Source organism: Hylaeus volcanicus, chromosome 2 (genome assembly GCF_026283585.1).
Source record: "Hylaeus volcanicus isolate JK05 chromosome 2, UHH_iyHylVolc1.0_haploid, whole genome shotgun sequence".
Taxonomy (NCBI): domain Eukaryota; kingdom Metazoa; phylum Arthropoda; class Insecta; order Hymenoptera; family Colletidae; genus Hylaeus; species Hylaeus volcanicus.
In genome coordinates, this window is record NC_071977.1 from 30,897,121 (window position 1) to 30,915,554 (window position 18,434).

General features: G+C 43.8%; 4 protein-coding genes across 11 annotated transcripts in view; 2 read left to right on the top strand and 2 right to left on the bottom strand.

The window, feature by feature from the left end:
* LOC128884947 (peroxidasin) overlaps nt 1-5,167 on the top strand; it is a 14,673-nt gene extending 9,506 nt beyond the window's left edge. For both annotated transcript variants that reach the window (XM_054138663.1, XM_054138662.1), the window contains exons 4-6: nt 650-1,418; nt 1,524-1,878; nt 2,114-5,167. In XM_054138663.1, coding sequence (XP_053994638.1) covers nt 650-1,418; nt 1,524-1,878; nt 2,114-4,162 — 3,173 coding nt within the window. In that variant the 3' untranslated portion in view covers nt 4,163-5,167. The remainder of the gene's footprint in view (nt 1-649; nt 1,419-1,523; nt 1,879-2,113) is intronic.
* Nucleotides 5,137-6,312, bottom strand: LOC128884949 (acyl-coenzyme A thioesterase 13). The gene is made up of 4 exons (XM_054138666.1): nt 6,081-6,312; nt 5,911-6,011; nt 5,579-5,763; nt 5,137-5,293 (listed from the first exon to the last, which is right to left on the bottom strand). Exons 2-4 carry the CDS (start codon nt 5,989-5,991, stop codon nt 5,137-5,139), a joined length of 423 nt encoding a protein of 140 aa, XP_053994641.1. The 5' UTR covers nt 5,992-6,011; nt 6,081-6,312.
* Nucleotides 6,313-6,715: 403 nt separating this feature from the next.
* Nucleotides 6,716-9,100, bottom strand: LOC128884948 (diphosphomevalonate decarboxylase). Of its 2 annotated transcripts, none has more exons than XM_054138664.1 (9): nt 8,962-9,100; nt 8,394-8,464; nt 8,254-8,321; nt 8,144-8,190; nt 7,923-8,074; nt 7,677-7,844; nt 7,305-7,598; nt 7,057-7,218; nt 6,716-6,975 (listed from the first exon to the last, which is right to left on the bottom strand). In XM_054138664.1, exons 1-9 carry the CDS (start codon nt 9,026-9,028, stop codon nt 6,826-6,828), a joined length of 1,179 nt encoding a protein of 392 aa, XP_053994639.1. In that variant the 5' UTR covers nt 9,029-9,100; the 3' UTR covers nt 6,716-6,825. The 2 variants fall into 2 exon arrangements, with proteins under 2 accessions (XP_053994639.1, XP_053994640.1); XM_054138665.1 differs by having other exon boundaries at nt 8,254-8,337; nt 8,962-9,099.
* Nucleotides 9,101-9,576: 476 nt separating this feature from the next.
* LOC128885118 (carboxyl-terminal PDZ ligand of neuronal nitric oxide synthase protein-like) overlaps nt 9,577-18,434 on the top strand; it is a 36,875-nt gene continuing 28,017 nt past the window's right edge. Inside the window, exons 1-3 of one of the 6 annotated variants that reach the window (XM_054138939.1) lie at nt 9,577-10,078; nt 10,504-10,941; nt 18,000-18,147. In XM_054138939.1, the coding sequence (XP_053994914.1) occupies nt 18,040-18,147 (108 nt within the window). In that variant the 5' untranslated portion in view covers nt 9,577-10,078; nt 10,504-10,941; nt 18,000-18,039. The remainder of the gene's footprint in view (nt 10,079-10,503; nt 10,942-17,999; nt 18,148-18,434) is intronic. The other 5 variants (XM_054138940.1, XM_054138941.1, XM_054138942.1 and 2 more) reach the window with 5 other exon arrangements.

Genomic DNA, 18,434 nt, shown 5'->3' on the forward strand with positions numbered 1-18,434 from the left:
AAATTAAAAATGGCGGATTCAATATGGCCGACGTGTATATCAAAAATTTATTAGATTCGCGTAAAAATTGGTACGTCATGGTTTCTGGGATCGCTGATTACGAATCTGACATCAAAATTTCGCGAAATTAAAAATGGCTAAATTTGAAAACGAGTCAACATAAAAAGAATATACGTATTAAATATTTTTCAATATTCTACGCGTACTTGGTTTGCCAGTAATAATCGCTAAAACCTTATCTAGCGTGATCTAACTTTGCTGCCAGCGTCATGCTGGAGCTGTGGCATGGCACCGCGAACGGAGACATTTTCGACCAGCTTGTTCCGAACGTTTACGACTCCCGCGAGGCACATTGGCCTTAATGACATCGTCGAAAGTTTGTTTTACGACATAGACGAATATTGGAGTTACAGACGGTTTTTACAGTTGTAAACTTTTTACTGGAAGGATTGGATTATTACAGACACTGACGTAGAGAAAGTGGCGGGACGTAATTCTATACCCGACTTACTTTCCGACTTCTTATATGCCTAACAAACAATGTAAAAACTTCTCTCATCCCGCGTACACGATCATAAAATTTCTAATCGTTCCAAAGTACGTCGAATACAGGAATGACTCTTATGTTCACGGTATCCTCTTCCTGCAGCTAAACCGCAGATCATGAACGGTCCGCAGGACGTAGAAGTCAGACTGGGCGGGACTATCAGCTTCACCTGCGAGGTCGCAGGTGACCCGACCCCGGAGATCAAGTGGATGCGGGATTCGAACGAGGTGTCACCGGATGGTAGCCGCTACGTGATCCAGGAGGACGGGACGTTGATCATATCGGACGCCACCGAGCAGGACACTGGCGAGTACGAGTGCCTGGCCAAGAGCGAGATGGGAACCACCCAATCTCGAAAAGCCAGAGCGGTGATCACAATGTTCTCTTCGTTGAGGTTCACTCAGTTGCCCGAGTCCCAAACGGTGCGGGTCGGCTCCGACGTGAGCTTCTCCTGCCAAGCGGAAGCTCGTCCTGCGCCGAGAATAGAATGGTGGCGGGACAACGAGCCCCTGAGCTTGACCGGTCGATTCTCCGTCGAGGATCGCGGCAACGTGCTCCGTATCCTCGCCGCGAAGGAGTCCGACGCGGCCAGATACGTCTGCAGGGCTCAGAATTCCAATGGGTACGCGGAGACCAGCGCCGATCTCAAGGTGATCGACACCTCCTACGGCCCGCCCAGGTTGACGTACGAGCCACGGGACATGGAGGCAGAGCCGGGCGCCATCATCGAGGTGCCCTGCAGGGTCGAGGGTGTCCCGAAACCTGTTATTCAATGGAAGAAGGATGGAACAGCGGTCGAAGGCAACAGGGTGAAGATATCGCGAGGGGGCAGCTTGTATTTGTACAATGTTACCTCTGCGGACACTGGCAGGTGAACATTTTGGTCATGTACTCGTTCAACACGTTCACGCCGGCGCGGCGTGTACCACCGGTGGCTCGCGTCCTTTTTATCATTAAACACAAATCTTCTCCGCAGATACGAGTGCTCAGCCGTGAACGAATACGGCCGCACAACGGCCCAAGCTTTGGTCCGTATTCGCCAACCCGAGGCGACGAACGTCCTGGTGATAAGGGCCTTCAAAGATGCCAAGGAGGAGATCGATCGCGCCATCAATAACACGTTAATGACTCTCTTCAGCGGCGACAGATCCGCGCAGCGAGTGAATCCGTTCAGGCGCGCTCGTTTCCCTGACGCGATCGGACGCGCGGCTGCCAGACCTGCGGAAATATTTGAAAGGACCCTGGTTAACATAAGACGCATGGTGAACGCTGGCATCGCGGCCAACACCACCGACGAGTTCCGATACGAGGAGGTTCTTACCCCAGAACAGGTACGGTCGCACCTCTCGAGTGAATTCTTTTAGTTCCTTAAGGATGTTGATTAACACGCTGGTCACAGCGTCACTTCTACTTAAAAACTAAACGAGACAAAATGTTAGCAGAAAAGTCCTGTTACCCACTTCTGTATGACGCGACCAACGTGTTAATCGACTGGGTTTTACTGTTACCCAGAGTATTACAATCACCTGTTACGTCCTAAAGTACTAACACCACCATTTGTCCTAGGTCAAGGAGATCGAGAGACTGTCCGGTTGCACCGGGCATAGACATCAGCAGAACTGCACGAACATGTGTTTTCACAGCAAGTACCGTAGCATAGACGGTTCGTGCAACAACCTGCGTCATCCCACCTGGGGCTCGTCCTACACGGGATTCCACAGGGTCCTGCAACCGATTTACGAGAACGGGTTCTCGTCGCCTGTAGGCTGGGAAAAGGGGCGTCGTTATTACGGGTATCCAAAGCCGGCAGCGCGACTCGTCTCTACGACCCTGGTGACCACGCATAACGTGACCTCCGACGAGAGGATCACCCACATGGTTATGCAATGGGGACAGTTCTTGGACCACGACCTGGATCACTCTCTGCCGTCGGTGTCCAGCGAGTCCTGGGATGGCATAGACTGCAAGAAGTCCTGCGACAACGCAGCACCGTGCTTCCCCATGGAGGTTCCACCAGGGGATCCTCGAATAGCCAACAGAAGGTGCATCGATTTTATCAGAACCAGCGCAGTCTGCGGTTCTGGGATGACGAGCGTGTTATGGGGCAGCTTCACTCCTCGAGAGCAGCTGAACCAGCTCACCAGCTACCTAGACGCGTCTCAGGTGTACGGGTACGACGACGACTTGGCCAGAGACCTGCGCGACCTCACCACTGACCATGGCCTGCTGCGAGAGGGTCCCACCATCCCGGGACACAAACCTCTGCTACCGTATGCCTCTGGCCAATTCGTTGACTGTAGAAGGGACCCTCTCGAAAGCTCCATCAACTGCTTCGTGGCTGGGGACATCCGAGCCAACGAACAGGTAGGTCTGCTGGCGATGCACACGATCTGGCTGAGGGAGCATAACCGCGTGGCTCGCCAACTCCGCGAGATGAACCCGCACTGGAACGGGGAGAAGCTCTACCAGGAAGCCAGGAAGATCGTTGGCGCGGAGATGCAACACATCACCTATCAGCACTGGATGCCCCGCGTCTTCGATGGTCCGACCGACGAGCTCCTGGGTTCGTATCGCGGCTACGACCCCAACTTGGACGCAAGCGTGTCGAACGTCTTCGCCACCGCAGCTCTAAGATTCGGGCACACGTTGATCCAACCGCGACTAGAGCGCCTCAACGAGTTCTTCCAGTCGATTCCTCAAGGTCCTCTTCTTCTCAGGGACGCCTTCTTCTCGCCGTGGAGGGTCGTCGAAGAAGGTGGCGTGGATCCCTTGATAAGAGGGATGTTCGCCACCGCTGCAAAGCTGAAATTGCCCGAGGAGAACCTCAACTCCGAGCTGACGGAGCAGCTGTTCCGCACCGCTCACGCAGTGGCGTTAGACCTGGCTGCGATGAACATCCAACGTGGAAGAGATCACGCTCTGCCTGGGTACCTAGAATGGCGGCGATTCTGCAACATGTCGCGCGTCGAGACCTTCGAGGACCTGGCTAGCGACATACGCAGCGCCAAGGTTAGACAGAAGCTGAGGGAGCTGTACGGTCACCCTGGGAACATAGACGTTTGGGTAGGCGGCGTTCTGGAGGATCAGCTACCGAACGCCAAAGTGGGACCTCTGTTCAAGTGTTTACTGCTGGAGCAGTTCAAGCGCACCAGGAACGGCGACAGGTTCTGGCACGAGAGTCCAACGGTGTTTAAACAGGAGCAACTCGCGCAGATCAAGCAGACAAGCTTGGCTCGCGTTCTCTGCGACAATGGGGATAATATCAAACGAATACAGCCGAACGTGTTCCTTCTACCGGAAGGTGATAACAGATATGTTAATTGCGAAGAGATACCCCACATGGACCTGAGGCTCTGGTCTGATTGCTGCGACGGGTGCGAGGACAACAGCAACACGATCTCGCGTTTCAGACGCAGCGCGGCTAAATACATGCCGCAGCACAACCTAGCGAACGATCTGCTCGCGCGAAACAGCGACGAGAGGATCGAGTATCTGGAAAGAACGATCGAGGAGTACGAGCACGAGTCTGGAAGGGTCAGAGAGATAGTCGAGTCTTTATCTGGTAGAATGAAAGAATTGAGATCGCTGTTAGAGGACGTGAAGAAACTGAAGTAGATGTTTCAGTGTTCTTCTCTTCCGTTCGCTTAGGCTTGCTTCTGTTTCACAGATTTACTTTGCACAGTTAGTATTGTACATACACTCGTGAGCCGTAGAAGCTGCACGATAGAGCGCGAAGATCGATTCTTTGTTGTCCTCTGGCTGGGTCGGCTCCATTCGTCGTTTAAATATCGCATCTCTAGTCCCGTATCCGATACTGAAGAAGCTCTAAAAAAGAAAAGAAACTATTTGTACTAGCAAACTATTTAATTGTCGCTACTTTTATGGTTGAACCATTACATACTCGGACGATTAGACGAATCACTTTTGGACTACAAAGAATTGCATATTGCTTTGGCGACATAATATAGGCACATTTCAAGATGAGATTATTTATATAGTCGATTCTATTGTAACTCGTAGCTTGCCATTCGGTATTGTAGAAACACGGAAATGAGAAAGTAGGTCTTTTTACTTCTAGCAATTTTTTAATCTTTTTCTATGCAACAATGATATCGCATTTTCTTTAGATAGCGATGCAAAGTATTTAGGTATAGCTTTACGTCCCCCGATTTTATATGAATGTATAAGTCGACGCTACGTATACATTGGTTGGCAATATTGCAAGAAACTAATTAATTTGTTAATATCGCCTTTAATCAGGCCAAAAAATGTTGACTAATACGCGCATTACTTAATTACGACAATTTTAACATCAGTCAATGCTACATCATCAGCAATTGCATTTTTCGTAATCCTGTGCCATTAAACATTATAGAATGTATTATAATCATTTATAATATATATTTTTAATAGCAAAGAAATGTTTTAGTCAAAATGTGTTCAGTTCATATTATGTACAAAAGAGCATGATACAAGTTTTTAATTAAGAAATTGTATTCATTAAATACTTATATACATGATAGAAGTACTATAATCCATTATTCTAACTATGGCACTCTGTACACTTATTGGTAACAGTATACAGTGTTTCATTTCGCAATAAATTTTGTGTGTCTCCCATGAGCGATCATGTCTTTTCCATCGTTCTTCGTGACATCCACTGAAAGGAAAACTAATGTTTTCCCAATTCTCACAGTTCTGGCATCAATTGTCACCAATTCGCCAGGTAAGGCAGGCTTCATAAATCTATATATGAATTATTATCATATATAAAAGTATATAATTAAAGAAACATTAAAGAGTATACAATTGGATAGGGCTTCCCAACCTTTAACAACGAATGGATGAAATGGACAATGGATTATATTTGACTATATGAATCAATAAAAATATGTATTGTACTGACTTATGACATTTTGTCTAGTTTTTCTTATAAATTCTTAGAAAAGTCTATAATACTACTGATTCGTTACTTGAGTATATCGATAGATATATCAGTGATCGGGAAGTCCTATGGTAAGGGATTCATACGAAATCATTAAGTCCACTGAAACTCCTGGCACACCATTCGGATTCGTCATTGTAGCATAGGTAGAAACACAATCTATGAGGGTAGTTGTAAAACCACCATGCATAGTACCACCCATGTTCAGGTGTTCTTGAGCAACACGAAGTTGTGCTTTACAATTTCCACTTCCTGCTGAAACTATTTCGAGCTGTTTAAAGAGAAATGAAAAATGAATGTAATTAATCTGACAATAACGGTGAATTTTATTTAAATAATATAATAAACTGTCTGTTGAAGGTTAGATCTATTTCAACGTAAAATTGGATTTAAAAAATGAAATATATCGCGTACTTACATTTTTTAAAACTTGTCCGAAATTTGGTGAACTAAGAACAGTAGTTAAAACTGATTTAATAAATTCAACTCCTCGTGTCATGATTTCGTCTATATAAATACCTATATAATATATATTGATTAAATGTTTTACTTTCGATTGTGTAGCTTTTATATTTCAAATTGACTCACTTTGTTTAGATAGAAGTATTGCTAATCAAAATATTTTGAACTAATCGTTTTGCTCACTCATGGTTGACCATAGCTAAAATAACCGAACCAAACTAGACGCAACTGAACGTAACTTTTTATAAACCTTGACGTCCTTGACTCATACTAGGAAACTTTGAGTAGCAACTCGTTAATTAGAAGAAATTAGAACATAGAAATAATAAATAAGGATCTTAATAGATTTGCTACAGTGAAGGTCAAAGGTTTATTCAAATTGATTCATATAGTGGGGAAAAGAAATAAAATTCAATAATTTATTTTTCTGTTTTTTATGTTTATAATTATTCAAATATGTATTTCTTCGTTTAACATGAGATATAATATGATTATATGTGTACATAATTTACATTATAATTTTAAATAACCGGTAATGTATCTATTAGAGGTTATCTAAATAAGAATTTTTGCTTATCTTATACAAGTATATACATATCATCAAGGACAAAAAGAGAAATCATAGCATTTCGTAATACTGCATTCAATAGAATCGATTATTACCTCAAGTGAACGATTAACATTTCAATTTTACATGAAAATATTGGCAATCAATGTCAGGAATTGAGGTTATGACATAATAACGAGGAAAGATGCGAAGAAACGATAACACAGATAACTATTTATTTTCCACTATATAATAAATAAAAGTACCAATATTCCTTTTGTACATAAATTATATAAAATAATCATTTTTAATAATATGAAATTATTAGGCACATTTAATTGGCCATCCCTGATTATCTAAAAGATGATCCGCGGGATCTGTTAAATACTTTGGACCATCGCCAACTTTAGTATAAATCATATATTTAAAACACCCTGGAGCATGTCTTTGCACGTTCATCTTACTCAACAGGTTCTAAAAAACGTTAGAAAATAGTTACTTGTTTTAATTCATGCTATATGAAATGCAACTTTATCGAAAAAAAATAATATTTACTTGTGAAGGTTTAATCGTTTCAATAGGTAATCCTTTTCTGTACTCTACCAAAGTATCTTGCGACGGCGGGAAAAAATGATCTATTACACCCATAACTTCTGATACACTTTTTTCTAGAAGATACAAGGTTGCATTTGGCCCTGCGTCATATGTATATGCGACCTAAAAAGATAACTTTTGTTAGGTTAAAATCCTAACCTATATAAATTTTGAAACCTTAGAATAGAAAACATTATTGTATTCGATACCTTTGTATTGTTAACAGCATCGTTATAAGAATGAATAAGATCAACAACAGCATGAGAAATGTCATTCATGTAGGTACACGGTGGATATGTATCCAAGGTGACAGCGTGCATTTGATTAGAATCCTTCATCGTTAATTCGGCAAATGTTTTAAAATCCTTTTTAATTATTGCCTCCTGCATTTTATTAGCTACTTCAGGGACAATATGTTTTACTCTATGTCTCAGTAGTTCGGATGTTTGCATACTTCTTTTCATACCAATCGCACTAGAAACTTTTTTCTTACAGTCATTCACCTACAAAAAGATTGATGGTTGTAAGTATATATACTTTAAGATAACGAATTTGTAATACAAATTAGAAACAATACATACGACTAATATTAGTATTCTCATCTCTGACCAATAAGAAGCAGGAACAATTTGTTTAGCTATACTATCAATCCCATCGGGTTCAGTGCCCATATGCCATCTTACAAAACCTCCCATAACGCTACGACATGCTGATCCAGAGCCAACACGTGCAATCGAACTAATATCACCCTAAAATATAATACTTAGAGGTAACAAAAGTTTATTTGTTCTTATGTATGATGTAATATAAAATTCTGTCAAACATACCTCTACTTTGTATAGCTTGGCAAGAGCTGCTACGAGACAAGCATACCCCGCTGCACTAGAAGCCAAGCCAGCAGCTGTTGGAAAATTGTTCTCGGAGCAAATATGAATTTTCCATTGCCCTGCGCGATCGGAATGTCCTGCTCGTTTTTTAACTAAAATGGTACACTACATGATTCGTGAAACTTTTAACAAATTTAGTACACCTGCATATAATTACATACTTTCGGCTAAACAATTTTGCAGTCTAGGACTTCCAATGTTTTCTTCGCTGAAAAATCATAATTATTCGAACGTAATTTATCTTCAAAATACATAAATTATTAGAACTTACTTTCCATTTAACCACATGCGGTCTTCTTTGAAATTTGGACTGATCATCACAGTGGTTTTTGCACATAGCTAAAATTTAAAGCAGCTTTAAACAGCGTTTACAATCGTTTACAATGCAGCCGAACACATTTGAATATTTACCTGATCGGTATCTAATGTGGCACTAATGGAATCATTGGCTGGTAATATTAATGTTTCATCTCTCTTACCCCCTATAAATAAACCATTAATATGAGAGCATTTACTGTATATCACTGCCAATTAATTTGCATAGTACTCGAGGTGTCTATTTAAATTCAAATTATTATGGCAGGTACAATGTCTGAAGAATCTTATACTTTCAAATGTATATCTTTCAGATGCTAATTAGTTGATAGACGTACTCGTTTCTTGCTGAAACCACGAAACGAGCAAAATATTCATTAAAAAAGAAAGTTTTACATTTATTCGAAATCATAGTACGAAACACGAAAATGGCGCGCGTTTGAATAAGGAATAGATATTATAAGTTTCGTACTCGTTTTTTTTCAAATTGAATAAACCTAAATAACGATATAATTATATAAATTATATTTGATTATACTTTGAACCTGAGTTAAATATAATATAGAGACTAAATTCGCTTATGCTCACATTTCTATGTAATGAGAATTACATAGTAATAATTAGGATGACGATGACAATTGAAAAGAAATGAAGGCATACGTACAGTATTTGATAACGGCGATATTCACAGGCGCCAGGCAAGTAACGGTATTCATATTTAAAACTTTCATTCACTGTCTACCTGGATAGGTACGCTCCGAGCATACTCGAGTAACGCGATTCTAACTCGCGCGTACTTTTATATTACGAAGATCACGAAGCATTTCGTGATCTAGACTGGAACTCCAGCAGTAAAATCTACTTCGCCTACGGTTACATTTCCTTTTAACATAATATTCATCAATTCGGTACATTTTACAGTATATCACTCTTCTAATAAACTTTTCAATTTGTCATTCGCCTTCGAGCAATTGCGTTTTTGTCCAAGACAATCTTCTACTAATTTTTGTTACCATACAAGTTTCTCGCGGTTCTTTAACACGAACGAAAATCCTTCGATTTACCTGAAAAGCGTTATCTTCCAGCTTTCACTGAGTAAGTCGAAGTTTTAAAAGCCGCAATAGTTTTTAGATCGCCGCCAGTAGCTCACAAACGAACATTAATGAACATTTAGAAGACGAGTTTTGAATCGCGCTCGCTTTCCCGCCGAAAGTCGCGTTCGCTCGTATCGACAGATTCTGACGTCACGGTTGGTCGGAGTGGGGAGAGATGGCGCGGCTGGGATGGCAGTCGCGGTTCGGTGCTCGAGGGGAGCGCACGTACCTAGCCGGTTTTCAGTACGATGCCGGTTCTGTCGACGGTGGGGGTGATTTCCACGGTCCCCGGAGGGCTGTACGTACCACGATCGTGCACGGCGTGCACTGTGCTTCTCTGAAGCGCGCGCTCCTTCCTCGCGGTCGCACGGTTTGGTACAAAACGGACGAAAAGACACGATGTAAGCGTCGGAGGACGGCAGCCTTTCTCGACCCTCCGAAATCGTAGAATAAAGGAAGAAAAACAAGTCGACGGTCGGTTGGAGCATGGTGTGCCCGTGGTGTCGCGTACGTTCGACGTTATTAAAAGACGGTACAAAGCTAGTGGTGCGATTCGAACGCTAGTGGCCGCATCCCTTCCTCGATTATCATCGCGCGTGCCTGCGTCGCGGACCCGTGCATTGCGTTCCCTTTCTCCGAGTCAGCGCCGATATTAAGATTTCCTAAACCCATGGGCTACAGGTACCCGTGAGTATATACATTCATCTACGTATCAGAGGCAAACCGTGCCGAGTCTAAACGTTGAACGTTTCGTATCTCGTGCGGAACGGAGCACATCTCGTTTGTTTCAAAATTCCACAGTTTGGATTCGAGATAATTTACCTTCGGGATGCAGGTATATGTACGGTACAGTGTTTCGCATAGCGTGTCCAGTATGAATATACGAGCGTATTAACCTTCTTTCAAGTTGATAATTTAGACCACTCGTAGAGCGTTCCTAACTTTTCGCTCGATCCTTGGAGATCCCAAGGTTGTAGCCCCCCCCCCTAAGTCCATACCTTAATTCGGCCCTGCTCTCGGAGTTAATACACGCGGGTGTCGCTCGGCGAGACCTGCGTGTCCGCCTCGTGCTTGCTCGCGAAAACGCGAATAACGTAAATTCCCGCGAACAGAGAGCTGATTAAGGAGGAAAGGAGGAAGAAGTCGGTGGCGCGTATACATGCGACGATCAAGTGGTCGCGTTGCGTCGAATAAGTTCGCGACGCGAAGGTGCCTGGACTCCCGTGGGACGTCTGGTGGTTTACGGTGACCGAGTCGCTCTGTCATCTGTTTCCAAGAAGAGAGAGAGGCCGGACGGTCGCGTGTGTCGACGAAAGTGTGCATAGAAATCCTCGCCATGGGACGTCAGTGTGGTTGGTCCTTCACCAACGCTGGAACCTGAATGTGTGCATATTTCTACTGGCTGACTGGCCTGCCTACCACCGTTAAGCTGCATTCACAAAGGGAAACGATTTTCGGGCAAGGACCGTGTCCCGGTCGTTCTTGTCGGGGACACGAATCGAACCGGTTAATGAGGACCGTCCGGCTTCGATCGTCCAATCGGCTGGCAGGTAAGATCTATGAATCCTAATTTCGAATAATTATCGAAACGATAGACGCGTTCTATCAGCTGCGCGACTGTCTGTTCGATGAACGAATGAAAGGCAGAGTTTTAATTGCGGGATGAAATTGTAGGTTATCAGTAGACTGCGGATCTTTATGCAAAATAAAATCTTTGTAAACGTTCCTACAAAAATTCAACCTAAATAGGAATTTTTTTTTTACCTGCAAATATTATAACATGAACTTTACTTTCAATCTTTTTTATATTTCTGCGTATTGTTTGCATTTTCTAGGTTCTTGCACATTCAAATTTCCTATAAATGCATCAAGATCCGCAGTCTAGTTATCAGGATTCAAACGTCTATCGAATGTCGAAAATGTTTATTGTTCGGTAGTTTGGGGCCGAAGGGGTGAAAATAGATTGCTACGCGTTGTTTTTATTTCTGTGAATATTCTTATCTTTTGCACCCTCGAAAAATTATTTCGCGATCGTCTTCGATGCTCGGTCTCGTTGAATAATTTAGACCCGCATGAGCGCTATTGCGTTTCGCAGATCGCGAAATACGTGAATCGGCTTATAAATGTTTCACCGATCGTTCGTGAGACGGGACTCGTCGTTTTCCTCGCGTTTCGTCTTCTCGTCGCGTTTCTGCGTGTGTTCGTATCGCTGCAAATCGCGAGAAACCGATGTATTTTTCAGTAAAATTAACGACTCCCGCGAAAGTAGCGGGATATCGCGCTCACGGCCCGTAAAACCCACGTTCGATAGCACGTGGGGCGCTAAAGGAGGTCCTTCACTTTGACTCGGTTTTTCGACGAGTCTCCTTGAACGTCGACCATATTTACGAACAGAAAATACACATGGCCCCCATGAAATGTTTATCGAGTTTGCCGAATCTTCGAGAAGATGATTCTTACCAAATTATTATTTACTGTTTAGTTTTATTTTGCATCGGCTGGAGAAATTAATTCTGTCCTTCTACAGGGTGTCCGAAAAATGTTGGAGGTCCTTGAAGAAGGTGGTTCGGGGGGTGATTTGAAACAACTTTTCCCTTAGCGAAAATGTTGTCCGAGGCTTCGTTGAGGAGATATTAACGGAAAACACTGACCAATCAGAGCGCGAGTTTGCCGATGGAGCGCTCGCGGTAGCGTATGAGCGAACCCGCCTAGCGCGTAGTCTTCGCTATCCGCGGGTGCTCCAACGGTATACGCGCGCTCTGATTGGTCAGTGTTTTCCGTTAATATCTCCTCAACGAAGCCTCGGACAACATTTTCGCTAAGGAAAAAGTTGTTTCAAATCACCTCCCGAACCACACCTTTCAAGGTGTTACAACACTTGTGGGGCACCCTGTATATACAGGGTGGAGGTGATTTGCAACAACTTTTTCCTTAGCGAAAATATTGCCCGATGTTTCGTTAAGGAGATATTAATAGAAAACTCGTGACCAATCAGAGCGCGGGTATATCGATGTAGCGCCCGCGGTAGCGAAGACTACGCGCTAGGCGGTGTTCGCTCATACGCTACCGCAAGTGCTCCATCGGCAAACTCGCGCTCTGATTGGTCAGTGTTTTCCGTTAATATCTCCTCAACGATGTCTCGTACAACATTTCCGCTAAGGAAAAAGTTGTTTCAAATCACCTCTCGAACCACCCCTTTCAAGCACCTCCAACATTTTCCGGACACCCTGTATATTCGATCATATTATCATAATCATAATTCATATCATAATTGTATTATTAATTGATCGTAATTGTATATTCATAATTCGGATTCAGCAAACATAGGAAAAATTGAACTTGGCGAAATTAGATGAAAAATGGCGGAACCTAACCTTGACGTTATTTCGTGACTCCTATTAGAGCGTCTCTGGTAATTTTCATGGTCCGCCATGTTGCATCGGCGTCGAAACTGTCCGTCTCGTTACTTGACGTGTGTCAGTACTCGTGATACTAATGACATCTGTCGAGAAACACTTACAAAGAGATCAATTTTGGGTATACATATAACTCGAGAGGAATTTGTAGGTTTATCGTTTGAAGAGATTAATTAATTTTCTGTAGAAAATAATGTCAACGTTCACAGCAGGTCATAAATAGAAACCTCCTCTGCAATTATTAACAAGAGAATTAACGTTTGAATTTTTATTTTAATTCAACTTTATCGATCGTTGGACATCGCGAAATACCGTGCTTCAAAAAACGAGACATGGGAGGGAGCACCCTCTATTTGGCATAAAGCCAAATAGAATACGAATAATGAATCCTCGTACAAAATTTTTTTTTCTGTAATTCAATTACGTACGAAAATTGGAACAATTTCATTGGACCATTTGCTCGTAACGGATTCGCGAGTAAAGCCTTATTTTCAACGTTCGAGTCTCCCTCCTTAAGACGTTAAGTCCGATCCTCGATCTGTCGGACGGTACGAATGAGTATGCGGCGCGCGTTTACCGGTTCTATACTTGTTGCGTCGATAGTTAGACGCGGTTGTAGCTACAAGAACGCCACTCTTTGTTCGATTCGCGGAACGGTCGTGTGAATGTCACTTAATTCAGGTGTGCCCGCACAAAGATCCAACCTCCGCCGGTACTTGAACTCTCGCGTCCCGACGCGGCAGCGCGTGCGCCCCTTTAACAATTGAAGACCATAGGGGTAAAAACTCATTATGTCCAATTTTTACCGTAAGAGAGGCAAGGGATCGATTTATGCGATCGAAAAATCGATGTAATCGACCGTCTCGACAGAAAACGGAGGGAAAAAATGTCTGCAAGGGGGAAAAACCTAATTATGTCCACTTTACATAGAAATCCGTTTTTATTTATTGTTTAACTCTTTGCGGCACAGGAATTCAGGTCATAAAATAGACCCATGTTGCACAGGAATTTTATTGCGTTTTAAACCAAACAAAATTGTTATATATTTGTTAAACGGGCTTTTTGGCACGTTTCGAATAACGTTATTTGACGTACGATTTATAGCCGGCGGTTCGTTTTCAGGAAATTGTTCGTCATATTTTTCCGTGAAACACGACTTTCTAGTGGCGGGTAGCGTCGGAAACGGTTACAAACGTTTTTCTTCGTACCCATAATTCCGAGAGATGGTGTACCATTGAAACGGACGCAATAAAACCGCTTCCTACTCCGACAATGTTTATCTCCGCGTCACCTGTAATTGACAGCGGTGTCGTTTACCTTTTTTTTTTTTTTCGCGGAACACCCATTAAAGCAGGACTAGCGAAATACGACTTCGAACAATCGAATTCGAAGAATAGTTTGTCACGGACTTTTTCAAAGTAAAATCAGCGACCGGTAGTCGCTGTGTAACCGAAAACTTGGATTGCTTGGTACGGCACAACGTAACGAGAAGGCAATAGGGTTCCGCCGTTCGGGGATTAACAGATTATCTCTCTATGCTTTCTCCGTTCCTACCATTTACGAGCAACGTCTTGTATTAATGTAATAAAGCGGTGTCATCAATTAGCCCTTTCACTGGACGCGAATCCAGCTCGCTGGGAAGAATATAAACGTAAATCCTGATCCCCCGTTCGGCAATGGCCACGGAAAGATACAGAGATAAGGTGGCAGCTGCCGCGGGTAACGAAATCGCCTGGACGGCTTTAAGGTGGATCCATAATTGTAAGCGAACGCTACAGCGACACCTAGTCAGTAGGGTTGGCGTGAAAAATCATTGTTTTTAGACCATATTATAATACATATATAATCTAAGAACAACATAATTCGTGAAAAGTGAAAAGAATGTTCTCAACCAATTAGAAGCGATCACGAAGAATCACGAATCACTGTGAAAAATCATCGTGATTGAGAATGAACGTGATTGGATCACGAGTGATTCAAAAGTAGCAGTTCACGCCATCTCTACTAGTCAGACGTTACTGATGGACACGTTAGACGATGGGCAAAACCCTAGGTTTCGAATAAATCTGAAGTTTGCCGATATGTTTGTCTCGTTTCCTCTTTTGAACATTTTCCAGAGAAAGAAAAGAGACAGACACATCGGCAAACTTCAGATTTATTCGAAGCCTAGGGTTTTGCCCATCTCTGATGAAAGTTTTCGAAAAATAATCAAAATAACGCAACGGCCTGCTCGAGTGAATTTTCATCGAAATTTCTATTCGAATGTTTATCGAAACGCGACATTAAAATCGACCGGTAACACGTATCAGAAATCATTCTCGAAACGACGCCTTATAGAACTGTTCGTTATATCGCTAATGGGCCGTTGTGAATCAGCCTTTGTGCGGCGCAATGTGGTATTTGGCCGCTGCATCAAAGAAATGGCAGGGCTTTTGATCCGGCTACACGACTACAAAGATAGCGTTAAGCGGGAACGTTGTAAGATACGATTGCGAACACGGCCGAGGTGCCGCGTTCGTTGTGCTCGCCATTTTGTTACGAGCGTCGAGACTCCTTTCGAGTGATCCGTTAATTTCGTTTACGAATTGGACGCGGTGAACAGAATGACACGAATTTCGGTTGGAGGAACGAATCAACGCGCGGTCGTCCCGATCGATATAAGGTTTCCGTTCTTCTCCGTCCCGTTCGTATAAGGGGCACGAGCAAAAAAAAAAAAAAAATGTCCCGCTGACATTCGAAAGAATTATCGGAACACGAAGATGGCTGCTCCCTCGACGCACATATGCATAGATAGAAACGTTGCGTCAGCTGCTTTCTTCTATCGGGGTGCTTCGGGTTCTCGATTTTATCACTTTAACCATTTAAAAAGAAAATCCTTAAGACTTTTTTTTTTTTTGTTCTTGTAATGTTCGCAAAGGAGTAAGAGACGCTCGCGTAACTTCCAAGCGTCCCGGAAGTTGTCGCCTGCAAATTTCCTTAGTGAAACTTTAATGCAACCTGTCGTGAATTTCTAGAACCCTTGCATATTCGATGTCGTTCGAATCGATACTCCTTTAAGAATATTCTTTTTAGAGAGGTAAAAGAATATTATGTCGAGAATATTCTTCCGTGTGTCCGTGTGAAACGTACATCCAACTGCGCTCCTATTAAGGGGAAAATATTCGAATTATTCATTCTGTTATTAATTCTGTACCCTTACATTCGTTCGTTCACGATTATAGCTCAAGTAAAAATATTTACCGGTTATTTTCTTACGACGAATCTCTTCGGATCTCAATTCGATCTCGTACCGGATCGTGTTCTTGAGTTCGTTGCGCTTTTCTTCTGTTCGACGCCACTCGAACGGGGCGGTAGATTAATCCGCCGGTGTTTTGTTGCGCTATGAAAGAAGTCCCTATTGAAAAGAGGAACAAAAGGGCGACACGCATTGTACGATAAATAGGTCACGGTAAATGTATTGGGATCAAATTCTGAGCAGTGCCGTGGAAGAAAATGGAACTTTTATAAATTCGTTTCATTTTGCTGGTATTATTTTGATAAATTTCTTCCTGCAACCAGAGACCCCTATGCGTGAGAGTCGAGTTGTTTTCAGTGACTCGGAGTAATCACCGAACCGAATTCTCGAGTAGATCGCGCGTCGTTTATCCCGAGTTCTCGTCGTCGTCGTCGTCAATGACCGTGGAGGTGTCCGTCGTATTCCGATCTCGAAGAATGCAACGCGGCCCACCTGGTGGTTCGTTGCTATGAATGAGAGGCCCCCGATCAGGGGGAGAGCGAGCAAGACCGTGCATCGAACTACCACAGGAAATCGGTACTTATTCTCGGCCTCGATGCTATCTTCGGCCTCTCCCCGTCTTTTTGTTCAACCGTGCACCTTCGAGCTCGATCGGAGACGTCAGGCGTGCGTCAGCCACGGCCCGTATAGGTCTCTCCGCTGCTGACCTTGAACGGGCTACCAGCTGCAGCACGTGCTCCGTGGACGACGTGTTCTCGGAGCTCAGCTTTCGTTCGGCTCCCTTCGTGCACTTCCACTTGTACCGCGCGTTCGCTTCTATAGTAATAGCTTCACTCGTAGACTTGGAGTTAGTCCGTACTATTCCCACAAAGTATAAATCGCGATAAGCTGAAATTAGATGTCAGAGGGATGATTATTCTTCGATACACGCTTCGCAGAGACCGTGAACGTTGCTAAGATTGGATTCGCCGTACCGGTTCGATCGTTTCCTGTGAAAACTAAGATTCCTGGACGAGATTGGCTCGTATGGGTAATATAGATTCATTGATTACCCTATTCCAAGGGCGATTGCGTTTACCTTGGTCGAGTTAATCATCGGGGTAGAAGTCGTTGGGTGACGCCGAGGGTCTTGAAGCGAGCCTTCCGCTTCGCTAGGATGCAGGGGTGCGCAACTTGGCTCTCTGTACTTAGGAGAGTATACTTAGGGTACTTAGAGGGGAGAAGAGGGAGGGAGCGGCGTTTCGTCCTGGGCCTGCTAGTGACTCGTCAGTAAGGCTAGGTCCGTGCCTTAGACGCCGGGATTGAAAATTGAGTAAATAAAGGGTCAAGGGTGGACCCTTCGTTTGGGATGAAAATCAGACCAAGATTTTTACTCCGGTGACCAAAATTTTCATTCCCGTTATAACGCATTGTCGCGACCCTAAACAAACTATACTCAAAAGAACACGACACCGAGGGACACCTTTCGCGTGACTCACGAGTATGGGAGTGGCCTTGAGCGGTCAATTAATTTTGCTCCGTCTCCTTTCCCGGTTTAAAGCCCCACGGCTGATTCTATCGCGACGAGGGGTTAAAGAACCCTCCCCGAGCCAGTCGTTCAGCGCGCATCGCAATGCTAATTAAAATCGCCGCGCGTCATTGAAGCATCAGAGAACAAAGAGGTCGTCGAAGCAATCGTCGACGAAATTACCATGTCTTTTTTTTTTGCCCCTTTTGTTTTTTTATTTCTCTAATTGACCACGAGACGTGGGAACAACGAAACTCCGACTGAAACCGACTCGCTTCCTGGGTCGTCTTAATTTTAGCCGTTAAACACGGACACGGCAATGGCAGACACAGAAGGGGCAGGGAGGGGGTACGAACGCGCACAGCTAGGAGCACGTTTGTTTGCGTTCGAATGTTTGATGAGAACAGAAACGATAACACCGTACGTTAATACCCTCGTTTAATGTTTCAGCGAGACTGGACGAGCATAATCGGATGAAGTTGGGCCAAGCATGCCCTCTAAGAAGCAATACAATCTCGTACACAATGACGAGTACGACACCAGGATACCGCTGCACAGCGAGGAGGCGTTTCACCGTGGAATCGTCTTCCACGCCAAGGTAATCACCGGCCGCGGACGCTTTACGATTTTCTACGCGACTCAATCGTCCAGGGGCACTTGAAAAAAAACCTGGCAAGAGGTTCGACGACTTTTCCAATCCTACCTGGACGGCCGGCGTCCGACAGACTCCCAGTCTCGGAGACGCTGAGTCACCTCGAGAGTTACAGCATCACGAGATTCGTGATGAAAATTTTTGGCCAAAATTGAAAACCACGAGTCAGGCTCGGGATAATATTTTAGGTCAAAATTGAAAACCACGAGTCTGGCTCGTGATTTTCAAGTTTG

Bases quoted from the DNA above. Each gene is read 5' to 3' on its own strand.
- LOC128884948 (XM_054138664.1), bottom strand. From the start codon at position 9,028: ATGAAAGTTTTAAATATGAATACCGTTACTTGCCTGGCGCCTGTGAAT. The intron at 8,191-8,253 runs GTAAGTTCTAAT...ATGATTTTTCAG, and splicing joins CGCATGTGGTTAAATGGAAA to CGAAGAAAACATTGGAAGTC. The intron at 8,075-8,143 runs GTATGTAATTAT...GTACCATTTTAG, and splicing joins GCAAAATTGTTTAGCCGAAA to TTAAAAAACGAGCAGGACAT.
- LOC128884949 (XM_054138666.1), bottom strand. From the start codon at position 5,991: ATGACACGAGGAGTTGAATTTATTAAATCAGTTTTAACTACTGTTCTT. The intron at 5,764-5,910 runs GTAAGTACGCGA...CTCTTTAAACAG, and splicing joins TCGGACAAGTTTTAAAAAAT to CTCGAAATAGTTTCAGCAGG. The intron at 5,294-5,578 runs GTATGAATCCCT...ATTCATATATAG, and splicing joins TCAGTGGACTTAATGATTTC to ATTTATGAAGCCTGCCTTAC.